General features: G+C 49.9%; 8 protein-coding genes across 8 annotated transcripts; 6 read left to right on the forward strand and 2 right to left on the reverse strand.

Annotated features, from left to right (window-relative positions):
• Positions 1–325: 325 nt before the first annotated feature.
• On the forward strand, positions 326–2,118 carry mrh4 (ATP-dependent RNA helicase MRH4; the record flags this gene model as incomplete). The annotated part of the gene is given in 2 exon segments (XM_058472336.1): positions 326–1,387; positions 1,402–2,118. 2 exon segments carry the CDS (start codon positions 326–328, stop codon positions 2,116–2,118), a joined length of 1,779 nt encoding a protein of 592 aa, XP_058331339.1.
• A 3,291-nt stretch (positions 2,119–5,409) lies between these two features.
• N7468_003040 (serine hydrolase domain-containing protein) lies at positions 5,410–7,267 on the forward strand (the record flags this gene model as incomplete). The annotated part of the gene is made up of 4 exons (XM_058472337.1): positions 5,410–5,938; positions 5,999–6,112; positions 6,175–6,436; positions 6,487–7,267. 4 exons carry the CDS (start codon positions 5,410–5,412, stop codon positions 7,265–7,267), a joined length of 1,686 nt encoding a protein of 561 aa, XP_058331340.1.
• Positions 7,268–7,740: 473 nt separating this feature from the next.
• N7468_003041 (CTP synthase) lies at positions 7,741–9,620 on the forward strand (the record flags this gene model as incomplete). The annotated part of the gene is made up of 3 exons (XM_058472338.1): positions 7,741–7,765; positions 7,836–7,971; positions 8,036–9,620. The coding sequence occupies 3 exons, from the start codon at positions 7,741–7,743 to the stop codon at positions 9,618–9,620; spliced, it is 1,746 nt and encodes a 581-aa protein (XP_058331341.1).
• A 1,166-nt stretch (positions 9,621–10,786) lies between these two features.
• N7468_003042 (OPT family oligopeptide transporter) lies at positions 10,787–13,189 on the forward strand (the record flags this gene model as incomplete). The annotated part of the gene is made up of 4 exons (XM_058472339.1): positions 10,787–11,003; positions 11,053–11,220; positions 11,278–12,968; positions 13,019–13,189. The coding sequence occupies 4 exons, from the start codon at positions 10,787–10,789 to the stop codon at positions 13,187–13,189; spliced, it is 2,247 nt and encodes a 748-aa protein (XP_058331342.1).
• Positions 13,190–13,532: 343 nt separating this feature from the next.
• N7468_003043 (phosphotransferase family protein) lies at positions 13,533–14,807 on the reverse strand (the record flags this gene model as incomplete). The annotated part of the gene is made up of 4 exons (XM_058472340.1): positions 13,533–13,932; positions 13,981–14,292; positions 14,359–14,654; positions 14,709–14,807. The coding sequence occupies 4 exons, from the start codon at positions 14,805–14,807 to the stop codon at positions 13,533–13,535; spliced, it is 1,107 nt and encodes a 368-aa protein (XP_058331343.1).
• A 1,376-nt stretch (positions 14,808–16,183) lies between these two features.
• Positions 16,184–17,899, forward strand: N7468_003044 (acyl--CoA ligase; the record flags this gene model as incomplete). The annotated part of the gene is made up of 3 exons (XM_058472341.1): positions 16,184–16,787; positions 16,850–16,927; positions 16,980–17,899. The coding sequence occupies 3 exons, from the start codon at positions 16,184–16,186 to the stop codon at positions 17,897–17,899; spliced, it is 1,602 nt and encodes a 533-aa protein (XP_058331344.1).
• A 2,257-nt stretch (positions 17,900–20,156) lies between these two features.
• N7468_003045 (aromatic ring-hydroxylating oxygenase subunit alpha) lies at positions 20,157–21,462 on the forward strand (the record flags this gene model as incomplete). The annotated part of the gene is made up of 2 exons (XM_058472342.1): positions 20,157–20,989; positions 21,048–21,462. 2 exons carry the CDS (start codon positions 20,157–20,159, stop codon positions 21,460–21,462), a joined length of 1,248 nt encoding a protein of 415 aa, XP_058331345.1.
• A 619-nt stretch (positions 21,463–22,081) lies between these two features.
• Positions 22,082–22,843, reverse strand: N7468_003046 (A4/G1 family peptidase; the record flags this gene model as incomplete). The annotated part of the gene is made up of 1 exon (XM_058472343.1): positions 22,082–22,843. The coding sequence occupies one exon, from the start codon at positions 22,841–22,843 to the stop codon at positions 22,082–22,084; it is 762 nt and encodes a 253-aa protein (XP_058331346.1).
• Positions 22,844–23,364: the final 521 nt, after the last annotated feature.

Below are 23,364 nucleotides of genomic sequence, written 5' to 3' on the forward strand. Positions count from 1 at the left end.
GCCTTGGTTGCCAGATTTGATGCCTGATTTATGCCTTGTGGCCATCTGGACCCCTTATCTCTTATCGTCGCCCACTGCCACCTGATATATCAGGCATCGGTGACATATTGCGCTTTGCTTTATCGGGTATAGTGTCTCCTTCTCCTGATAACCAAGTTTTTTTTGGATGACCTTGGCGACAGCTTTACATCTCCGTGGCCCATTGTCTATTTGCGCAGGCATCATGCCTCTGCCTACCCGCCTTTCAACCTGCTTGCTGTGTCAATCACGGCCAAGTATTCTCTCATCCCCCGTTTTATTTGCAACATGGCAGACCACAAGAACAATGGCAACGGCGCGACAACGCCGCAGAGTTGCTCGCATGGCACTATCCCCGAATGTCGCCAAACAGAATTTGGATAAGCCACGCCGTGGGAGAAGCCAGGACGGACCCTTCGCAGGAATGAATCAGACAAGAGCACGTATTCCAGATGCCCCACGGCCCCGATCCCAAGCCGCCCTCAAGCGATCCGGCGAAGACCCCAAGACCAAAAAGGCCGAAAGTCCATTGTATAAAGCTCTCAAAATGCAAACGTCTTTATCTCCCATTACCTATAGCCGCCGCACTGCCATCAAATCGAAGATTGCAAACATCACTAGCTTCGACCATTTCCCGCTGTTGCCCACGATTCGCCAGTCGATCTTCACGCAGGCCCTTCCTGGCCTGGTGGACGCCACTCCTACACCTATCCAGCGACTCGCGATCCCTCAGCTCCTAGATAACAAACCGAAAACGAGGAAGTCCGTCCCCAAGGGAACAGAAGACACCCTCGAATGCGAAAAATACCTGCTAGCGGCTGAAACGGGCTCGGGCAAAACGCTTGCATATCTCTTGCCAGTCGTGGACGCCGTCAAGCGGTCGGAGGCCGTAGAGGCCGAGGAACAAAAGATCGCTGAACAAGAAAAAGCGAAAGAAAGGGAAGAGAGGTTGAAAAACCGAACCTTCGAGCTTGAACCGGAAGAGCCCCCTATGACCAACGCTGGCCGGCCCAAGGCTATCATCCTTGTTCCAACATCCGAGCTCGTCGCTCAGGTCGGAGCAAAGGTGAAAGCGCTTGGCCACACTGTCAAGTTCCGGTCTGGAGTCATTTCGTCGAATCTCACCCCTCGTCGCATCAAAAATACCTTGTTCCACCCTGATGGCATTGATGTTCTAGTATCGACACCCCATCTTCTGGCTTCCATCGCGAAAACGAACCCTTATGTCCTCAGCCGGGTTAGCCACCTCGTCCTTGACGAAGCTGACTCTCTAATGGATCGTTCGTTCCTCCCTACTACGATGGAAGTTGTGGACAAAGCGGCTTCCTCGCTCAAGAAAATGATTTTCTGCTCGGCGACCATCCCCGAAGTCTCGACAACCAGCTGAGGAAGCGGTATCCCGATCTCCGAAGACTTACCACTCCCAACCTGCACGCCATTCCTCGTCGAGTACAGCTGGGCGTTGTAGATATTGATAAAGAGCCTTATCGTGGAAACCGCAATCTGGCCTGTGCAGATGTGATCTGGTCGATTGGAAAAGCTGGCGAATCTAGCGACGGCGAAGACTATGGCACTCTTGCATCCTACATGCCTCCGAAGGTCAAGAAAATTCTTGTCTTCGTCAACGAGCGTGATGAAGCCGAGGAGGTCGCTAAGTTCCTGGCGTCCAAGGGTATCGACGCTGTGTCCTTGTCGCGTGACTCCGGTTCCCGTAAGCAAGAAGAGATTCTCGCCGACTTCACGGAGGTCGACCAACCACCGACCGCTGAAGAAGTTACGCTTGCTCGGAAGCAGGCTCGTTCCGAAAAGTCAATCCCATTTGTCATGTCCGAGAAGAAGCCTGCGGTGGTTCGTCACCTCGAAAATACCAAAGTCCTGGTCACTACAGATATTGCCTCCAGAGGTATTGATACTCTGGCTGTGAAGACTGTCGTGCTCTACCACGTCCCTCACACAACGATCGACTTCATCCACCGCCTGGGTCGTCTCGGTCGCATGGGCAAGCGTGGCCGTGGTGTTGTTCTTGTTGGCAAGAAAGATCGGAAGGATGTTGTGCGTGAGGTTCGCGAGGGCATGTTCCGTGGACAGGCACTGATATGATATATTTGCATCATGTATAACACTTGTACCATATTTTGGCGTTTTACGAAGACTCGGTCTTATTTCAGGTGGGCAAACGAGAATACCCGACGGACTTGGCTACATTCATAGCGCTGTACAATTATATAGAGCCTCATTTCTACTCCTGTTCTTCTTTTGTTCTTCGCCGGCTGTTCATGCTAGATGAATCTGGGCCTCGTCTCACCCGGGACTAGTGACATACCAGAGATATATTCGAGGGAACATAAGAAATGAGAGCCATGGAAAATGCCCTTTTAGGAGTCATCAACTGCGTATCAACCAACTCAAAGATACCGGTACCATTATGTTTTTCAAGTCTTTGTATTCCTCATATAATCAGCAATATGCAAATGACAAGAATAGCCACGTTGAACAGAGAATTTTGCAATGCCGGTAGTTGTACTAATACTAGTAGTGCATCGAAGGCCTGTCCCGGTTATATATTCCTAGTATGTGTGGGCATAGCGGTTTCGAGCAGGCCATAACCTAGAATTTGAAACGTCAAGTCATTCTGGAGTGGGCAAACGAGTTCACAATTCTCCATGAGACTACTCATCCCAGGGAGGCACATAACTTTCGCAATCTATAAGTTCAATATTGTTTTCTCAATGCATGGTGTTTTCTCGTGCTCCCACCGGCCGTACCCACCAGCTGTATATTATGACAACAGCCTCCAAAAGTATGGATATAAAACTATTTGGTCAATCCTGGTTCTTTGCAGATTGGTCTTGTGTCTAGGTAAAGTTATTTCGCTAAATAATTGACCAGGTATGGCCCTCGCTGGGCACAGGCAACCGCTCCATCGACATTATACAAACCATTCACAGCAGAAGGAGGGATAAGAGTGTCGGCGATCCATCAATTCTCATCAGCCGTGAATGTAGCCTGTTATCCCTGGAAATGGCCAAGACCCAACCCCCAGCCGATGCCAAGGGCAGAGAAGTGGTTGGCATGAGAGGGAGAAGCATAGTCCCTTAGCTCCAGAGCGAGTCAGCTTCTATCTATTCAGATCAATTTGTCGAGGGGTGGGACATGATTAGCCGAGCTGTAATGGGCAAGGGCAAAAATGAAGCTGTCTACATTCGTTCACAAAGAAGGGGGGGGCCATGGGTGAAAGGCTATGATCACGGGGGCCCTTTGTTCTCGACAGGGACCCAGGGAGGGTCCATTACCTGGCTTCGAAACAACCGGATAGGTCAAAAGAGTTGTTGGAATTGTGGGACTGGTGCATGGTGGATACGCGATTGTACCCCTGCATCTGTCGCTTGGATAACTCATTGCAGCGATGGAAGAGCAGATGCCTAATATGGGTGGATGGATTGCGAGTACTGGAAGAACGGTATCACAGAATTACTCGGAGACATTTTCCGAGACCCCGCACTGATATGATCGTGAGGAAGTAGAGCTGTAGTTAAGTCGAGAATAATGGCTGTTTGGCCTACACACTGAGATTGCAGTATACTGGCAAATTTGTATTTTATTATGTCGCCTGTAGAAGGAAAGACATACATTGCTTCATGAGGTCAAAAATATGCCAGCCAATCACGAACTCCCGCTGGTGGTCCAGTTGGTCAGGGCATCTGACTGTAATAGCAATTATTGAAATCAGAGAGTCGGCGGCTCGAATCCGCCCCAGCGGAGTTGCACCCTTTCTTTTTTTACCCCCTTTAATTCTTGACATTCCTTGCATTCTGCCCCCCATTGCGACATTCCCTGGAGCTACTTTCTTATCCCTTCAATAATAGCATATCATGAAATGGATGGTTAGTTCTGTCCTACGATTTTATTGTTCCAAAGCGCGCATCTTTACTGTGTGGACCAAAAAAGGAAGTGAAAGGCGCCAAAAAAAAAAAGGTTAACTCCGCTGGGGCGGATTCGAGCCGCCGACTCTCTGATTTCAATAATTGCTATTACAGTCAGATGCCCTGACCAACTGGACCACCAGCGGGAGTTGATACAACAGATCAAAATTTTGCCAACTTGGAGTCAACCGTTTGCTTGCTACACGCAAACCAGCTTAAAACTCATATAACTAATTTTAACTCAACATCCACAGGAAAGAGCGCTTTGGTCAATCTTAGAGATTGGGTGAATAGAAGGAACATAATGACCATCACGCTATCCTTGCAAACCTTCATTCTAATCTAATTCGAGTTCTGGCTGGTTCGCAGAATAAATTCATGGTACACAGCCGAGGATATATATGCTTTCCCCGGGCAGGAAGACAGATAGCCAGGCACTTTCACCATGCAACCAAACTAGTAACCCCATGTATTGCAAATATCTTCTCTGACATTCACGTAGATAACAAATATTGCGATCGAGTTACACTGCATTGAGTCTGACCCATCTGCATGAAGTTGGTGCTTAGATGATCTATTGGAGTTCTGTCCATGCGCAAGCCCCTTCTTATACAGCTAAAATGGCATGTCAAAAACAAAACCAGAAAAGAACACAAAAATGCAACCTGAATATTTTGCGACCCCTCTTAGTACCGAGGTCGCCGACTCGTGCATTTCCCATAGGTGGTATCGAGCCTAGCGCAAATGCACCTCCTTTGTTCCGTCCCGTCCAAGTTCCCCCGAAAAGGGCAACCGTAAGAAAGAGAAGAACGAGATCCGTGGACCATTTCTATACCGCAAAAATAAATTGGAAGTATTATTTCTCTGTTTTATCTGTCAATTATGCCTAGAAGTGTAGGTACGACGAATAGCCGCATACCTCCCGCCTCCATGAGCGCCAGACAGATTACCACAGTGGGATCGTGTAACCTCACATACTCTAGATAGAAAGGTAGAGTATTGAGATAAGAAGATCGAGAGTAGAAAAATATTACCTGAAGGGGGTATCTGATTGCGCGTGGGAAATAACATCCACAAATGATCTCCAGCCTAGGCGCATTTTCGAAAGATAGCAAGACAAAGAAGGTTGCAAGTCAAAGACAAGAGGTTGTCTAGCTGGGACGGCCTCGGATAATTTTTTCCACACTCGGAAATATGATGCTAGGTCTTGGAGAGATTTCACTGAATGAATCCAAGTGCCTTATTACAATCCGCAGTTACATTCCTGTAAGAGTCTGAAGCCAGGAGACCACCCCTGTGGTATTTAGTATAACCCTCTAATAAATGCCATCCGATCACAAACTCCTTAAATCTGCCCCCCCTCCGCATTGTCACCGCGGGGTCAAATTGTCAAAGAGCATTAAATGTCCGGTTCGAATCCTCTGCGTCGCCAAGTTATGTAGGAAAATTCGGACAAGGCTAATTCATCATGAAACTGCTCCTAATTTTGACATTTCTGTTCTCCGCCAACGCTGTCAACTTGTGCCCACTCCTTGGGCCCAGTTGGCCTGCTCCTACGAACCTCTCCAGTGATGCTACGTTCAACCTGGCATTGCAGAATATCACCACGAATATTCAGAATCTCATCGAATCAGGAAAATTCGCCGGGAACTCGTTGTCTTTGCAAGTTTTCGATAAAAGCGAATCAGTTCCATTGCTGAATTTCTCTTACACCGACCCCTCTATAAATACCACCATTGGCGTTACTACGGTAGACCAGAACACCGTCTTCCGTATTGGAAGTACTTCAAAAATATTCACAGCTTTCTTGCTCCTCATCAAGGATCGATTTCATACGTTTAACGATCACGTGTCCAACTACATCCCAGAGATCCGAGACGCCGAGTTTGAACTTTTTAATAATGCTACGAAGAGGGAAGACGGCATTGACTTCATCAAGTGGAATGAAATAACGGTGAGAGAGTTGGTGAGCCATCTGGCCGGCCTGGCAAGAGATTGTAAGCATGAACCTTAGGAATCCCCTTTATGAACCTACGGCAAAGCTGACTAGACTGAAGATGGTACCCTTGATCTTGCCGAGAAGGCTCCCCTGCTTGAGTCTTTGGGATTCCCAGCCTTGGACCCCGCAGAAATCCCACCCTGCGGTGTCCCGAATCCGTGCAATAGGACACGTAGGTCAAAGAGTTGCATTAAATCTCGTTTCATATCATCTGATGGATACTCTCGCCTCTAGAATTTTTCACTGGGCTGTTCCAAGCCCACCCTATCGTATCCGTATCTTCGACTCCGATTTACTCCAATGCGGCCTTTCAAATCCTTGGCTACCTTGTTGAAGCATTTTCAAGCTGGGATTTCGAGGACGTGCTGAAAAGAGACATCATCGACCCACTGGGACTTTCTCACACTTTCTATACGCCTCCAGATACTGCAATCGGGGTAATCCCTGCTCCACAAGGAGAATACTGGTGGAATTTTGCTTTCGGAGATGAGGGGCCGTAAGTAGCTCTGAGATCTTGACAGGGAGAGGAAGCTGAAATAGATACAGGGCTGGAGGTATCTTCTCAACGGCAAATGATATGGCGAGTCTAGGCCGTGCCATACTCAACAATATCCTTTTATCACCCTTGAACACACGGCGTTGGTTGAAACCTCAAAGCCACACGTCATCCCTTGAATACGGTGTTGGTTCTCCATGGGAGATAGTCTCGTTCAAATATGAGCGACCAATAGATCTCTACACTAAATCAGGAGATGTTGGCACTTACTCAAGCGTATTTGCTCTGGACCCAGACCACGATGCAGGCTTTGTGATTCTCGCTGCAGGAAACAACACGCATGAGCTCGGGGCACTCAGCGCGGACACTATTTCTGAAACACTTCTGCCTGCTCTTGAGGAAGCTGCTAAGAGGCAGGCCAACACCCGTTTCTCGGGCACATATTCTCAGAACAATAGTAATTCGTCGATTACTATTGCCACAGACGATGGCCCCGGTCTGGTCGTCACGAAGTGGTCTAATAACGGGACCAACATGCTCCAGAGCTATGCCACTCTAAACGGGTTCACTGATCCTTCACAACTTGACATTCGCTTGTACCCTACAGGGCTTACGAGCCCGGGCCAGCTCTCTTTCCGGGCCGTCATCCCCCCGTTGCTGCCAGACGGTATTGGTCCGTTCACCTCCTCCTGTATTACTTGGGTGACCCTGGATTCCCACATCTATGGAAATATTGGACTGGATGAGTTCGTATTCGGTATAGGCGATGATGGTACTGCAGATAGCATATCTCCCAGGGCGTTGCGCATTATTCTGCCCAAGACAAGCTGAATGTTGGGACAGAGGGTTGGTAGTCAGGACTATTGATTCAACTCAATTATAAATGGAAAATAAAAAGGCTTAGGATTTTCCTTTGCATATTGTGTATAGCCATATTAGATGCGCCAAGAATGCTGTGTTATTGATGGTCACCGAATCGCGCTAAGGGACATGTAGACGCGTTGTTTGGTAGTGGTTGTGAGCTCAATGGACGGGCAAACGGGGTCAGAAATCAGCTAGGATTTATGGACCGAAGCTATCATTAGCGCCTTCTGCTGAAATGTTTCGACTGGTCTTGGTTATACTGAAGTGTGCAGCCCTGGAGGCTACGGACTACCCCCCATCTAAGGGCAGATAAGATATGATATCACCACGTGACTGATCCACTTGATTGACTTTTTTTCTCTCAGCTCCCTCTGCCACCGCCGAGTACAGTGTCGCCCACACCGATAGTTGGTCCCAATTCTTGACCTGTCACTGTCAAGATGAAGTACGTTCTGGTTTCTGGAGGTATGTGGCTCTTTGTGTCGCTTGCGTTACACCATTGTTCTATTCCTTCTGACAATCGTTCGCATCCTAGGTGTCATCTCCGGCGTGGGGAAGGGCATTATTGCCTCCAGCACTGGTCTTCTCCTCAAGACTACTGGCCTCACAGTCTCGAGCATCAAGATTGACCCGTACATCAATATCGATGCCGGTACCATGGCGCCTACCGAGTCAGTATCCGTGATCCGACAATTCGGGGACGACCAACTTATTAACACCACCTGATCATACTAGGCACGGCGAGGTCTACGTCACAGATGATGGTGGTGAAATGGATCTCGATCTCGGAAACTACGAGCGCTACCTCCTGACTTCGCTTACCCGGGACCACAACATCACCACCGGAAAGGTCTACCAGAACGTCATCAACAAGGAGCGTATTGGCCACTACCTGGGCAAGACTGTTCAGGTTGTGCCCCATGTGACCGATGCGATCCAGGAGTGGATCGAGCGAGTGGCTAGAGTTCCAGTTGACGAATCCAACGCCGAGCCTGACGTGTGTATCATTGAGCTGGGTGGCACGGTTGGAGATATCGAGAGCGCGCCTTTCATCCACGCCCTCAGCCAGCTCCAACGACGGGCTGGAAAGGGTAACTTCGTCCAGATCCACGTTTCCTACGTCCCTGTCATCCCCCCCGGGCCGGGCGGAGAACAGAAGACGAAGCCCACCCAGCGCGCTATGAGCGATGTGCGTAGCGCGGGTCTCAACCCAGACCTTATCGCATGTCGTTGCGAACAGCCGCTCGACCAAAGTACCATCAACAAGATTGCCAACATGTGCTCTATCGAGCCATACCAGGTGATCGCAGTGCACAACGTGACTACCACATACCACGTGCCCCTTCTGCTCGAGAAGCAGGCGCTGATTGATACCATCAGCCAAATGCTCGACCTCCGTGCACCGGGTATGAAGCGTGACCCGGAGCTTGTCGCGCAGGGTAAATCTATGTGGAAGGACTGGGTGTCTCCAGCCCGAGGCCAAGACTTCCTCCACGACACTGTGAAAATTGCTCTGGTCGGAAAATACACTTCGCTTCACGACGCCTACATTAGTGTCGGGAAGGCTCTCGAGCATGCAGCTATGTACTGCCACAAGAAGATCCAAATTATCTGGGTCGACTCCTCACACCTTGAGGATGAGTCGGCATCGCCTGCCGACTACCATAAGGCGTGGCACTCCGTCTGCACCGCCGACGGTATTCTCGTCCCAGGTGGCTTCGGTATTCGCGGCTGTGAGGGTATGATGAAGGCCATTACATGGGCACGTACTCAGAACAAGCCTTTCCTTGGTGTCTGCTTGGGTATGCAGCTGGCTGTGCTGGAGTACTGCCGCAACGTGGTTGGCGTTGACGATGTGGGCAGCGAGGAACTTCACCCATCGGCCGAAAACCACGCCATCGTTTACATGCCCGAGGTTGACAAGGGCAAGCTCGGCGGAACCATGCGACTGGGCAAGCACCCTTGTATCTTTCAGGAGGGCACCGAGTGGTCGCGCCTGCGGGCTCTCTACGGGACCTCTGTTTCACAGATCGAAGAGCGTCACCGTCACCGTTACGAAGTCAACCCTTCTTACATCGAGAAGATTGAGAAGGCTGGTCTTTCCTTCATCGGCAAGGATGTCAAGGGCGAGCGTATGGAGATCGTCGAGATCAAGGATCATCCCTGGTTCGTGGGCGTGCAGTTCCACCCCGAGTATCTGAGTCGTGTGTTGAGCCCAAGCAAGGCCTTCCTTGGGTTCTTTGCCGCTGCCGCTGGATGCTTGCCTGAGGTCGTTGAGGCAACCAACCGGGGCCAACGAAGCATCGGAAGAAAACAATAGACATGATATAATGGGTGGTGGTGCCCTACCGGAGTTTTATTGGCATTGTCTTTTTGTTGCTCGTGGAGTTGGACTTTTGTTTTCCTTTGGAGGCTTGGGATGATCCTTGGCTTTTTTCCCTGGTGTAGATAGAACATCGCATTCGACGTCTGATATGAGTCAATTATTGAGTCCCCTTATTTGTAGTATGGACTGAGGAGACTCTTAACAGTGTCAATAAACTTGGATACCGACTAGATTGGTAACTTCTAGTAGCTGCTACGTGGCGAGTGTTGATTACTGCCACTAGTGCGGATTCTTGTCAACTAGACGCTCTCCAAAACTACAGCCTACGGTAGTTTATTAAGTCGAATTTGCACCCTACTGCATGTCCATCCATTCCAGTATTTACCAGCATCCGCAGAAGATGGATTGATGGGGAATACAGATAAAGAAGGGTCAGGTAGTGGTATAATTGAAGCGGAAGAATTGAAGCCAGTCTGTAGGAGCCCTAAGGGTTGGATCAACGCCGTTCGTCCATTCTCTCTACAATCTCTTCAATTTTTTGCGACCTTCCCAATCTACCCCTCCAATACTCAATCTGGCTAAGCGAGCCCCCCAATGCGACGTTCCCTCGCATCTGCAGCCTGCGGCAGCAGAGAAGACGTGATTTGCCGGCGTTGTAACACCAACCTAAACTGGTTAAGCTTTATCGGCATTTCCAACTAAAATTGTGCCATTTCTTCAGCTTTGCGCCTTGCGATATCTGTCCCCCCCAGTTAATCCACCTAAATCATTTCCTTCGTAGGTCTAGGAGGTCAGGTTTTTGATTTCGCTAGTCGCTTCAGCAGCCCCCCCTCAATCCTCATCGACGGTGCAGATCGCACCATGTGATGTGATACTAGGTCGACTTTAGCGCGCTGCGACAATTAGTTTCTGTGGCGATTGCAGGACAGGAGTTTCTTGAAGTACATTAGATCGTTCAATAAGAAGCTTATCTCTTCCTTGATTGTCCATTCCCTCTTTTCTCCCTGGTCCCCCTTCTTCGTACTTGTCGCGCGATCGCGTCATCAGACGGACATATCTTTTGTACGACGCCAATCAGGTCTTCCCCATTCGATCAATAGGCGAATACACACGCTGCAGGTATCTTTGGTGCTACTTCAGTGTATGCTCTCGTCCACAAGATGGCGGAGCAAGTGAGCGTCGTCTCCGAGCAGGGCTACCAGCACCTCTCAAAAAAAGAAATTAATACTCCTGAGCTAGAGTCCCCTGAGATAGAGGACAAATTGCCACACGACGCAAAAGCAACAGAATTATCGTCGTCTGACGAGGGTGACGCAGCCGGGTTCCAAGGCGACGACAAGGAAGAATACGTCAAGGGACATCCCGTCATTCGCAATGGTGAGTTTCAGTTTTTACCTTCTATGCCTGTCATGCTCACAGATCTTAGGCTTGGATGTATCCAAATTCCTGGTTTCGACTCGCGACGATGGCGACCCTTCGCTGACATTCCGCTCTATTGTCCTGGGGACCCTGTTTACGGCTCTGTCCAGTGTGATCACCATGCTCTATACTTTCAAGCCGTATCAGGTGCAAGTCTCTGCTGTCTTTCTGCAATGTATGGATTTAGCATATGAGAGATATGTTCGTGACGACATGCGCTGACAATGACTAGTGTTGGTCTTCGTGTTTGGGGAACTTTGGGCCGTCCTCACACCGAGCCCCGATCGCTTCAACTCGAAATGGCTGCAGGCGACGCTCCGGTTTTTAAACTTTGGGCAAAAGTTCCAGATTAAGGAGCATGTTATTGCATCACTGATTGCATCTTCCGGCAACAACGGCCTAAGTGGCATCGAAGTTTTCGCCGTCGAACGACTCCTATACGATAAGGTTATCTCTGCATCGACCGCAGTACTTGGGACATTTTCGATCACATTGTGCGGATTCGTGCTAGCAGGGCTTCTGAGGCCGCTGATTGTATATCCTGCAGAGATGGTTTACTGGTCGACCCTGCCACAGGTTATCCTCTTCCAAAGCCTCCATTTCGACCGTAAGGCCAACAAGGCGCGCCTCAAGAAGTTCGTCTATGCTCTCACGGGCTCTGCTATCTGGGAATTATTCCCTGCGTACATTATTCCCTGGGTAGGGGGCGTTTCGATCTTCTGCCTGGCGTCAATGGGCGCTCCAACAAGTACTCGAACCACATTCTCCAACATCTTCGGGGGTGCCTCCTCGAATGAGGGCATGGGACTTTTAAATTTCTCCTTTGACTGGCAGTATATTCAGAGCGCCTACTTGTCTTTCCCACTCAAGCAACAGTTTAACACCTGGATTGGTTACCTAATATGGTACCCAGCACAACTGGGGCTGTACTACAGCAACAAGTTCGATGCGAAGAAATATCCGTTCATGTCAACGGCCCTCTATGCAAGCAACGGGACCACTTTCTCCACGGTCAACGTCCTGAACGACCATGGGATTGTGGATGAGGCTAAATTGCATGCTATCGGGCTACCCCACTTGACATCAAGTACGATCTGGGGATTCTTTACTCAGAACCTAGGCATTGGGGCACTCATCTCCCACGTGCTCCTCTTCTACGCTAAAGATATGGCTCTTGCATGGAAGCAAGCACGAAGTCGCAAGCAGCCTGATCCTCATTACCAAGGAATGCTCAAATACAAAGAAGTCCCGCTGTGGTGGTACCTTGTGCTAGCGATCTTGAGCATCGTCGCGGGGATTATCGTCAATGCCAAAGGCGAAACCACTCTTCCGGTCTGGGCATATATCGTTGCGTTAATTCTCGGAGCGTTTATCGCACCCTTCTCCTGCATTCTGTACGGTCTTTACGGCACTGGGGTTTCCACGAACCAGATATCGAAGATGGTGGCTGGTGCCGTTGTGCCCGGCCGCCCGCTCGCAGGTCTGTACTTTGCCAGTTGGTCTCACCAGGTCATCCTGCTCGCCGTCAACCTCGCAAATTGGCTCAAAGTCGGACAGTACACGAAAGTATCCCATCGGGTCATGTTTGCCACCCAGATCTACGGCACTCTTCTCGGTGCTGCCCTCAACTACGCCGTGATGATCACTATCGTGACTAACCAACGCGAAATCCTCCTCGATCCTAAAGGGAACAGCGTCTGGAGTGGCTCTCTTATCCAGTCGCTGAATTCACAAGCTACCACGTGGGCCCTGGCAAAGGATATGTATAGCTTGCACGGCGATTACTTCATCGTCCCGCTCGGACTCCTGATCGGATTCGCTCTGCCCTTCGTGCATTGGGGCCTCAATCGATTATTTCCGCTGACGCGCAAATGGCCCATCAATACGCCTATTATTGCGATTATGCCGGGACGTATTACTATGGTAATACTTCGTGGATTTGGTCGACCATTGTTGTCGGCATCTTCTCTCAGGTCTGGCTTCGGCGACGGCACCCGGGGATTTACAATAAGTACAATTATCTGATCGGCGCGGCGCTTGATGGCGGTTCCCAGATCGTTATCTTTATTCTGTCGTTCGCTGTCTTTGGCGCGGGCGGCAAGCCCCGACCTTTCCCCACGTGGTGGGGAAACCCCCAGCGATAATCCTGATCACTGCCTGTGAGCACCAGTAGGTGGCGGGCCTTTTCCGGGCATGGTAAATCTCCAAAGGCATAAGCTTCCAGCCGTGGTCTTGAATGTTTAGCTTGACAATAAGAGAATTAGAAATTGAGTCGTGTGCTATTCCCAGAAAATTTAGAAGCAAGATGGCTAGATCTGTAACTTGTTACACACATGGGAAGAAAAGGGACCGAGAAATTTAAGAACGTGTAGACCCTTCCGCGAGAGCAGTAAAAGACGAAAACTTATTTAGGTTTTAGGAAGCACCATGGCTGGATAAGCTAAGTTCGGTGACAAGGTGTTCTGATTTCCGCCTGTAAAATGAGTTTCATATCCTAGCGCGAGGCTCAGCGTCCGCCTCCAGGATCCGTCTTATCAGAGTCAAGGTCAGCCATGCGCAAGTGGACATATCACGGGCACTCTCGATAGCAGTACTTCGGCTCGCCTGCAGAGCAGCATACGCTGCAGGAATTCTTTGGTGGACAATACTCGTGCGAAATAATGAATAGGCGCTGGCCCAGGTCAATTCCGACGTGGGGTTCCACCCCGCTACCGTCCTATACCAGAACAGGCATTCTGCGACGGTGGGTAGGCCTGGGACCTCAGACATCAACTGGAATGGCATAAGGAGCTCTTTCGCTGCCGCCGATAATGTCGTCACGATAGTGAAAGGCTGGAGGAGGGTTGCGAGATCGGCGAGAGGATGGCCGATGGTCGACATTTCCCAGCTGGGGTGCTTGGTTAGCAAAGCTCGCAGGAGAAGCACATGTGCTCACTCTAATATCCCAATAACTCTCGGCTCTGTCTTGTGGAAAACAAGGTTAGCGATCTTATAATCACCATGAATCAGACAAGCGCGGTCTTTGGGCTGGTATCGCTCGAGGGAGAAGAAGTCGGCCATCACGTCTACGGCCGGTACGGGGCCCACTGGTTCTACGTCTAGTACGGCGCGTTGAGCTTTCCTCGAATCTTCCCAGGCACGCAATTGTCGTTGGTAGAAGCCTGTTCGGCGACCGTAGGTCGCTAACCCTGCGTCATCAATATCCACGCTGTGAAGTTTTGCTAGAGTCACGACCGCTTCTTTCCACCTATTATCAAGATCAGTATCAGAGCTGATGCTATAATGATTCATGCGCATGCTGATCAAAGCTCACATCCGGTGTCTTTCCCACGGAGTTGCACCGGGAAAGCTAGGCTCCTCGAAGATTCTACCGTCTAGAAACTCCCTAATGTAGAACGGCGCCCCAAGGACACTTGTCTCTTCGCACAGGCAGTAGATCTTTGGAACCGGAACCGAAGACGCGTGAAGTATGCGAAGGACCCGGTATTCTCGCTCGAAGTTATGAGCACTTTGAGAAACGAGTTGGCCCGTGGGCTTCTCTCGCATCACATATTTGGCACCAATTCGATCTTTAATCAAGTACGTTCCGTTTGCTTGTTCGCACTCGAACTATTTCACTTTAGGCTTTGAACCGAGTAAGCGGATATTGCGGCAAAGACAGACCTGGCTAACTGCGATTGGTATTTGGATGCGCGGTACATGTTCGCAAATGTAGTCCTCGAGCGCTTTGATGTCGATGGAGTGGCGAAGTAAGCTTGCCATGGTGAAGTCAGTTTGTTAAACGATGAACAGCAATATTTGCGAAGATGTTCTTTTTATTTCCCGCGCACCACTGGGAAAACGTATGATTGTCAGTTCATGGCATCTGATGATTTTGCGGGGGAATGGTATGACTGCGGGGAACGGGAGCGCCCGAGCATAAGCGGTTCCAGCTCGTTGTGAATCACGTTATGCTGATTCCATGAATCACCGCCGCTAACGGGAAAAGGTGTACCGGGTTGTCTGCAGGGCTCTCCCGTGGGCGTGTGCAGAATATAGCTTGATGATGAGATTTTTTTTTTGAAAATGAGTATTCAGGGAAACAGATTTAAGACATTCATATCCTTATCTTTCATATGCTAAGACAGATGGGCATACTAGAGAGACATTTGGCAAAATATGACAGTGATTAGGAAACTCCCGTGGAAGATGCGTCAGCAGTGCTCAAATGTCCACGGGTGGAATTTGGAATTGGCTTTAATGTGAAACGATCCATATATGCAAAAGGGACAAATGAGTTCTTCAGTCCATATGAAGTCCACCTCCTCCCTTCGTAAAATATTGCAAAGAAGCCAACACGATGCTGATCCAGATGCCTGGATGAAAACGACTAAGAGTAGTGCAGGTATCCGGGATAAGAGTCGGACTGCATGGGTCCTTGATATTCTTGAAAAGATGCTTTTACTAGCCTCGAGTCATCGTGCCGTGTATCTATCCTGTCCTTCACAATATACCATTTCTCCAGCTCATTGAGCTTTGGACGCAGGACACATGAAGCATACTGATCGGTGGGGTGGTCCATATGCCTCCCCGAGAGTCCCCATAGCCAGACCCGTGTTCATCGAATGGTTAGCGTACTCCTACATTAATATATAAAGAGGCTTCAGCTTCCCTGGTAAGACTGCAAAGATCATTTGCTACAGGAGGCCTAAATATTTACAGGATGTAGACGAAAACAATAGCTGGGGCGACCGGCCACAGTTGGGCTACGCTTACCTGGGATTGGACCTCGGCCAGCTCGTCCCACTTCTCACGGCCCGGGGGTCCCGAGGTCCTTGGAATCGAGCCGGGTATGCCAGTGGGAAATAATGCTCGACATTGGCCAAGTCGAACATTTTTCTTTGCTCGGGCCTATCCGATGAGGCGCCCTGGGATGGAATGAGAAATACCAGACGGCTATTCTCTACCTCGGGCCCTCTCCAAAGAACTAATTTTTCGTTTCCTTCCCCCCAGATGGTCAACTAGTAGAGATATCCTTTTTCCAGCTAGAACGCGGAGAGATCGCCCCTGCTTCCCCGCACTGACCGCTCCGTACTTAAGAGTGGAACATCTTTCTCCATAGAGACGTTCGATCGAGTGAACCAGTGCAGGTAGAAAACATGTTGTACAAATCCGTGTTCCCCCCCCTTGATCTCCCGTGCACAAACATCCTGACCTATTTGTACCCGCCAAACCAAACCGTCTCCGATAAACCAATATGGATTGATGCGCGGGACCCCACGCAGTCGCTTTCACCTCGGCAGATGCTGTCCTGGGTGCGCCGGCTGGGATTAGGCCTAGATAACCTCGGGGTCCCCAAAGGAGAGGTGATTATGATCTTAACCCCAAACCACTTGTTTGTCCCGGTGGCATATCAAGGAATCGTCGGATCGAGTCGAATCTTTAGCGGAGCCAACCCCGCATACACGGTCTCTGAGCTCGCATACCAAATCGACAACACCGGTGCAAAGGCGATATTAGTGCATCCTTCCCTTGTGCAGAATGTAGTTGAGGCCGGTGCTCGCGCGGGCTTGCCCAGAGACCGAATATTTCAGTTTTCCGATCATTTCTGTTCCCCAGTGGATGGGGTCCTAGATTGGCGGCATTTGCTTGCATCCGAGGAAGAGGCTCTTTCATGGAAATGGGACGATCTCGGAGAAGACGCAAAGTCGACCATTGCGACCATCAACTACTCTTCCGGGACAACCGGCTTGCCCAAAGGGTGTGTATCTCGCATTATAATCTCACGGCCAATGTGGAGCAGACAATTTTTATACGAGACCAAGATACACCTCACGCCATTGTGCCGGCTGCACGTCCTGAGGAGCGGTGGATTGGCTTCTTACCTCTCTATCATGCATACGGTAAGATTGTTCCGCGGGTATAGCATAACGCAGAACTGAGTGGTTTGGATAGGTCAGCTCTACGCGTGCCTCATGGCTCCAAAACTGGGAGTGCCTATCTATATTATGCAGCGGTTTGCTTTCGAAGAATTCCTAGAGGCGATTCAGCGATACAGCATCACACACCTCCAAGTTGCGCCCCCGATCTTAATCATGCTTGACAAGAGACCCGAGACAGCCAAGTTCGATTTGAGCAGCGTGAAGAATATTCTCTGCGGAGCAGCGCCCCTATCACGAGAACTGCAGAATGCTATCCAGAAGAAATTCAATCTGAATGTGGTCCAAGGATGGGGGATGACAGAGGTGACGTGCGGCGCAATCCATCTGCCCGGGGGACGCAATGACGATTCTGGCTCTGTCGGCATGCTTGATCCAAACTGCGAATGTAAACTAGTTGATGACGAGGGCAAGCTAGCGAAACCTGGGGAAGCAGGAGAGCTGTACGTTCGAGGTCCTAACGTATGCTTGGGCTACTGGAAAAATGACACAGCCACCAAGGAGAGCCTGGATTCCGAGGGCTGGTTGAAGACCGGCGATGTCCTGATTGTACGGGGTGATCTATTCTGGGTCGTGGACCGCAAGAAGGAGCTCATCAAAGTAAATGCGCTGCAAGTAGCTCCCGCCGAGCTGGAAGCTGTGCTTTTGGAGCATGAGGGTGTTGCTGATGCTGGGGTGGTGGGAATCATGATCGGTGGAGAAGAGCGGCCGCGGGCGTACGTGCGGCTACAAGACGACAAACGTGGGAAGGTCACGGAAGCTCAATTGCAGCAATACATGAACGGATGTGTGGCGAAGCATAAGCAGCTGGCGGGGGGCATTAAGTTTGTTGATGATGTGCCGCGGTTGACAAGTGGCAAGATCCAGCGGAAGATTCTCAAGGAGTGGGCCAAGCGAGATGCTGCTTTATTAGAGAAGCCAATCGCCAAGCTATAGAATAGGATTTTCTAGACGATCAAATTACAACTTCCGATTCATCTTGATATCTCACATTCGGATTGGACATGAACCTTGAGTTTCCTCGGAAAATTCGAGTGCACAAGGAAATTTGGGTATTCCTCGGCGACGTTCCAATTGTACAAAAGCAACAGGTCAGCGTGAAGTCCATCTCTTCACGGAATCTGCTAAGAGCAGATATTAGGTCGGCTCTTGATCTATCGCATTTTTCGCTCATAACCACCGCAGGGAAAAGTGATTCCGAATGCCAGGAACATCACACGAGGACATATACTACGCTCTATTCATGTTGAAAACGACTCAACGTTTTGACTCCTTGCTACACGGTACCGGCTATGAGTAACCAGTTCCGCCAATTCTCTCCGAAGAGGCTCTTTCAAAGTGTGGAGTCTGTCAACAGAAAGCACATGATCCACATCTGACCTGAGAGGTAGCCCCTAAGGCAGATAAGCGCTTTGGAATGCTCACGGTATATCTGAAGTTGACTAGAGATCCTGGAACAGCGGCCAAAGACCTTCCGTGCGTCCCAGGACTATATCAGGGACCTGTCCCTTCAACACGGCACCGACATCAACGATGGCTGTTATGTGATCCCCATTGCGAAGCCCGATATCTGGAACCTCATCATACAACAAAAATTCCATATTACTGCCGGCCCCGCTCCACCGAAGAACCATTCCCTCGATCAAGAAGTTCTAGCGTGGCAGGGCCATTTTCTTCAACCTCCACAAGAGTCGCCTCCATCAGCTGGATGGACCCACCTGGTTTGAGTACCACTGCCCTCAGAGATAAGAAAACCTGGATCGTTATGATAGGAAGCGATAAAAATACCGATCCTGAAACGAAACATACTTCAAGTTGGCCTCGACCCGTTGGGCGGGTTCGAATACCGGATTGGGGAAAAAAACTGAACACCAGCATAGCACCGGCATTGATCCCGATAGAATCAAGTCGAGTCGTCAACGCCGGTCCGGATACACCAAAACCGGATTTTAGCTATTAGATCGTTGTTCTGTTTGTAAATGACGGCGATTGGAACCATTGGCGGTGCGTCTGAGACGGGGCTTAAAGAGAATGTAGAGACAATTCTTCCGCTGCCTTCCCTGTTTCGCGTCTTATTCGGGGCACAAAGCCCTCAGTAAAGTATGATATAACTATAACGAGTAGCTAAGTGCGATGATGACCTCTAGAGCCCAGTTGTTACCGGAAAATGGCTATAGCGCTTCATAGCTGTGGTTGCCCCGATCGCCCCGAGATGTACTCTTTTATCTCAACTTTAGGCACGCGCCGGTTAGATAATAAAGGCCGAGGTATCTCATATCCATTCTCGAGGTATCTCTTGCAAATATAACCATCCACGTATGCGCGATAAGAACTCGTCTCCAATGATGCTCGTCCATGTGGCAAAGGGAAGAAGTCCCGAGAGAAAGAACCGCGGAATTAAAACCCCATATCTACGAACCCCAAATCTTGCATTTCGGCACATAGATTAAGAATATCTAGGGATTATTCACATGAACTAAAACTATTTCTTTATACAAGGAAATCGCCAGAAGCCCTGGAGATATGCAATCTCTTGAAGTTCTCCGCAGTCTTGATAGTACACGGACCCCCATCGTCGCGGGGATCTGCGGTAATCGGGCACCAATCAAAGGACGACCCTTGATAATGACAAGGATCCCTGGCAAGATGATTGGAACACATGACGCTTTATCTTCAACCAGATGTACCTCTCGGCGATACTGATACAGGTCCCGCTATCGTGACACTTTGAATGATAATGCCTTCTCGAGGCTGTTTCTCAATTAGATCGATCAATATGGGGACATAGCCCACCGAAGAAGACTCTTTGGAGGTATGCAATCAGACTACTTATAACGTATGTTGTTCTTTGTACTATGGCCTTGAACAAGGCGATACCTCGGACGTGGCCTAAGAACGAGTCATAGCTTCGACTATATCCACGTCAGATACTTTGTTTTGATATCTCCAGGGTGGAGGCAGCGAACGAGCTACGGCTCCCATGCCGACGGTGGGTTTCGCGTCTGAACGCAGCGAAGGATCCGCGTCTCGTTGGGTTTCGTTGCTCCTTCGGGCGAGCTTGCTGCATCACCTGATCGGGATGCTCTCATAGACAGCCCCTTCGTATCAGGCTCAGGAACGTATAAAACAGAATCATGAATCCCAAATTGGAAATAACAGTACTGCAATTGATATTGCCTGAGAGCTCCCCACGATGGCACCTGGAATGCTGCACTACTTCGGCTTCGACAACGCCCCGACAGCCAAAGATGAGGCCAAATCAGAGCCTATCCGGGCGTTACCGGCTTCCTGGTACAATACTGCGGAAATGTATGAGCTGGAGCGCCGCGCTATCTTTTCCAGACGGTGGCTGTTTATTACCCACAGCTCCCGGGTGAAGGAAACGGGTGACTGGCTTCGCTATGAGGTCGCGGGCTTTGACTTCATTATCACTCGAGACCGACAGGGCAAGATCAATGCCTTCCACAATGTATGCCGACACCGCGCCTACCCAGTGATTGAAAAAGAGGGATCGGGCAATGCCAAAATACTCGCCTGCCGGTACCACGGTTGGTCATACGGGCTGAATGGCAAGCTCGCCAAGGCCACTGGCTTTCAAGGCAATAACGACATCGACAAGGAGCAGAACGGTCTCTTTGCAATCCACATAAAAGTTGACGTGAATGGCTTCATCTGGGTGAACATGGATGCGAAAGAGGAGCCGGAAGTCCCATGGGAAGAACACTTCGCCAACGTCGACACGCAAGAACGCTACAAGGCCTTCAACTTCGACAACTACGATCTCAGCCACACCTACGAACTCGAGGGCCAATACAACTGGAAGATTCTCGCCGATAACTTCAATGAATGCTACCATTGCCCGACTACCCATGCCGATATCCCCGAATTCCTCAACCTAGACTCCTTCGATAGTGACCTTAAGGATGGCCACATCCAACACCACTGTGTTTCGACTCCGGAGCAACTCGCCAAGGGTCTCAATACCGCCAGTACTTATTACTTCCCGATCTCTGCCATGGTAGTCTCGTAAGCATCATCCCCCCACTGCGATCACAAGCCTGCCGGGTTTCTAAATCTTCCCCAGACCGCATTTTATAATGATCCAGAAATTCCTCCCCAAGAACGCCAATACGTCAAAGATGTCCTACGAAATCTACCGCAACCGCCACTCTTCGGACGAGGACTTCCATCTGATCGCCGATATGTACGAGCGTGTCATGCGGGAAGATAAAGTCCTTTGCGATAATGCGCAGAAGAATCTCGACCGCAACGTTTTCATTAACGGCCAACTGCACCCCCACTACGAGAAAGCGCCGATTTTCTTCCAGACCACCGTGCGGGATGTAATCACCGAACACTTCGAGAAAGAGAAAGAAGCTGGACAACAGATCTGGCCTGCGAAGCGCAAGCTACCCTGTGATGCGACAGTGAGCGAGAAAGATGAAGAGATCGCGGCTGCTCTGGGCTGTAATCTCCAAAGAGCCGCACTGGCTTGGTAATGAGACTACGAGATGGAGTTTTTAATGCGCCAAGCATCTTTATAATAGCATAAGTTGACGAAGTTGAATTTATTACCTAGCATTGTGAACATTGAATAAAATCCAGTAGGATTGCAACTTTAAGCTAGGAATAGAGATTGGCAGATGACAGGGCCACGTTTAGAGTCCAGTTCTACTATTAGGGCAGTGCTGGCTCTCTTGGGAACATTACGCACAGGAAGAGCAGAGGATTTTCAAAGTTGAAAACTTATTCGGTGAGCAGAGACCTTGCTTTTCGGTTACAGGATAAGCAAAGAAGCCGAAGAAGAAGATTATCTGGGGCTTGGGATTTCCCGATCCATGGCGATTTATTTCTCGTATTATACCGCGAGAACAGCCATGTAACAGTTCGAACCTAAAATCTATCTCCTCGACTGATCTTTCAAGCCGATGCACAGTAATGCCTACAATGGCATATAGTAGCTATGAAGATCAAGAGTTCATCACAAAACGTTTTCTTGATTATTTAAAATTAATAATCTGCATATAAGTATAGACATGAAGCCTCGAACGTAACAATACCCCGACTCATCCCTAAGACATCTGCATAGTGGCTTATCGTCTATCCACCACCCCCAACTTAACCATAGTTGACAATGACCTGACCATTGCTGATATAGGCAGTGGCCAGCTCCTGACCGTTGGCATCCATGTCCCAGATATCCGCATTGTCAGGACCCACAGCAGCGCCATTCACCGTGGCCGAAGCATCCGAGAAAGTCACAGATCCAAAGTTCGCAAAAGGCACAGGCCCGCCCGAGCTAAAGTCCTCCACAATCCACTCTCCCTCGGCCATGCAGAGGTCCCCCTGCACATCTCCGTTCCACGTGTAGGTGCCGGTCTGCCCGTTCGACAGGTTCTCCACGGTAGCGGTGCCGGCGTTGTCAGCGGTGGCCGACACCGTTGCCCGGATCTGGTCACCCGCGTTGATAGAAAGCGTGCTGGAGTCCCAGCCGATCATGGCCTGCGGGAACCACTCGTACCAGGCGCCGTAGCTGGGAACGCCGTTCTGGATGCAGACGTTGACGCCGGTTTGCAGGATAGCGCTCTGGCAGCTGCTACCGTCGATACCGACCCAGATGGCCGCACAGTAGTTGGTGTTGGGGTCACCTCCGTCGGGGGCCTGGGGCGTTGGGACGGTGAATGTTCCGGTTACAGAGGAAACAGTGCCGCTTTGTAGTACGGCACCGGCCCAGTTGCTAGAGCTGACGGTCTGGGCTTCGACATCGGTGACGAGCTTTTTGGCCGGGGTTGATTGGCGGACGGAGCGCTTGGAAAGAGGGGATGCGAGAGCAGCGCTGGCCAGGACCGAAGCACCGATAGCGACGGTAGAGAATTTCATTATGGAGGGTAGTGCCTTTGGACCTTTAGAACTGTGCTGGTGATGAAGATGAAAACATAGGGCAATCATCCGTTCTTATAGACATACTCCTCCCGCTGCTGCTGCTACTTAGCTAGCACTGCTATTGCTAGTATACGCTAAATCTATACAGATCTCTCTCAAGATGTAACCCAGATAAACCTAATCAAGAATTAGTCCGAAGGATCTGTGGCACGCACTCGAATGGCTGCTCTTGAGGGGTATTCAATACCTACGGACGTCCGGCTCGGATGCAGAACTCAAGGATATTAGTCTCGTGCCCAGCAAAATCTCTTTAGAATAATCTTTATACTGGGCTTTGATATTTTCGTGTGCTCTATGCATACTGAAGTGCGTGCCTTCAAACTTGGTAACGGCAGGCGCTTGACAGCCATTAGAGACGCCAGATGAGTTGAATCTCCATATACACTTACAACAGTAGCGCTTGAAGTACAGAGTGAGGCCTAGCCCGGCATTGTAAAGCCTCTTCAAATAATATCGAG

Source organism: Penicillium chermesinum (assembly GCF_028974085.1).
Source record: "Penicillium chermesinum strain IBT 19713 chromosome Unknown utg000003l:1.0-5111272.0:1.0-5115320.0, whole genome shotgun sequence".
Classification (NCBI taxonomy): domain Eukaryota; kingdom Fungi; phylum Ascomycota; class Eurotiomycetes; order Eurotiales; family Aspergillaceae; genus Penicillium; species Penicillium chermesinum.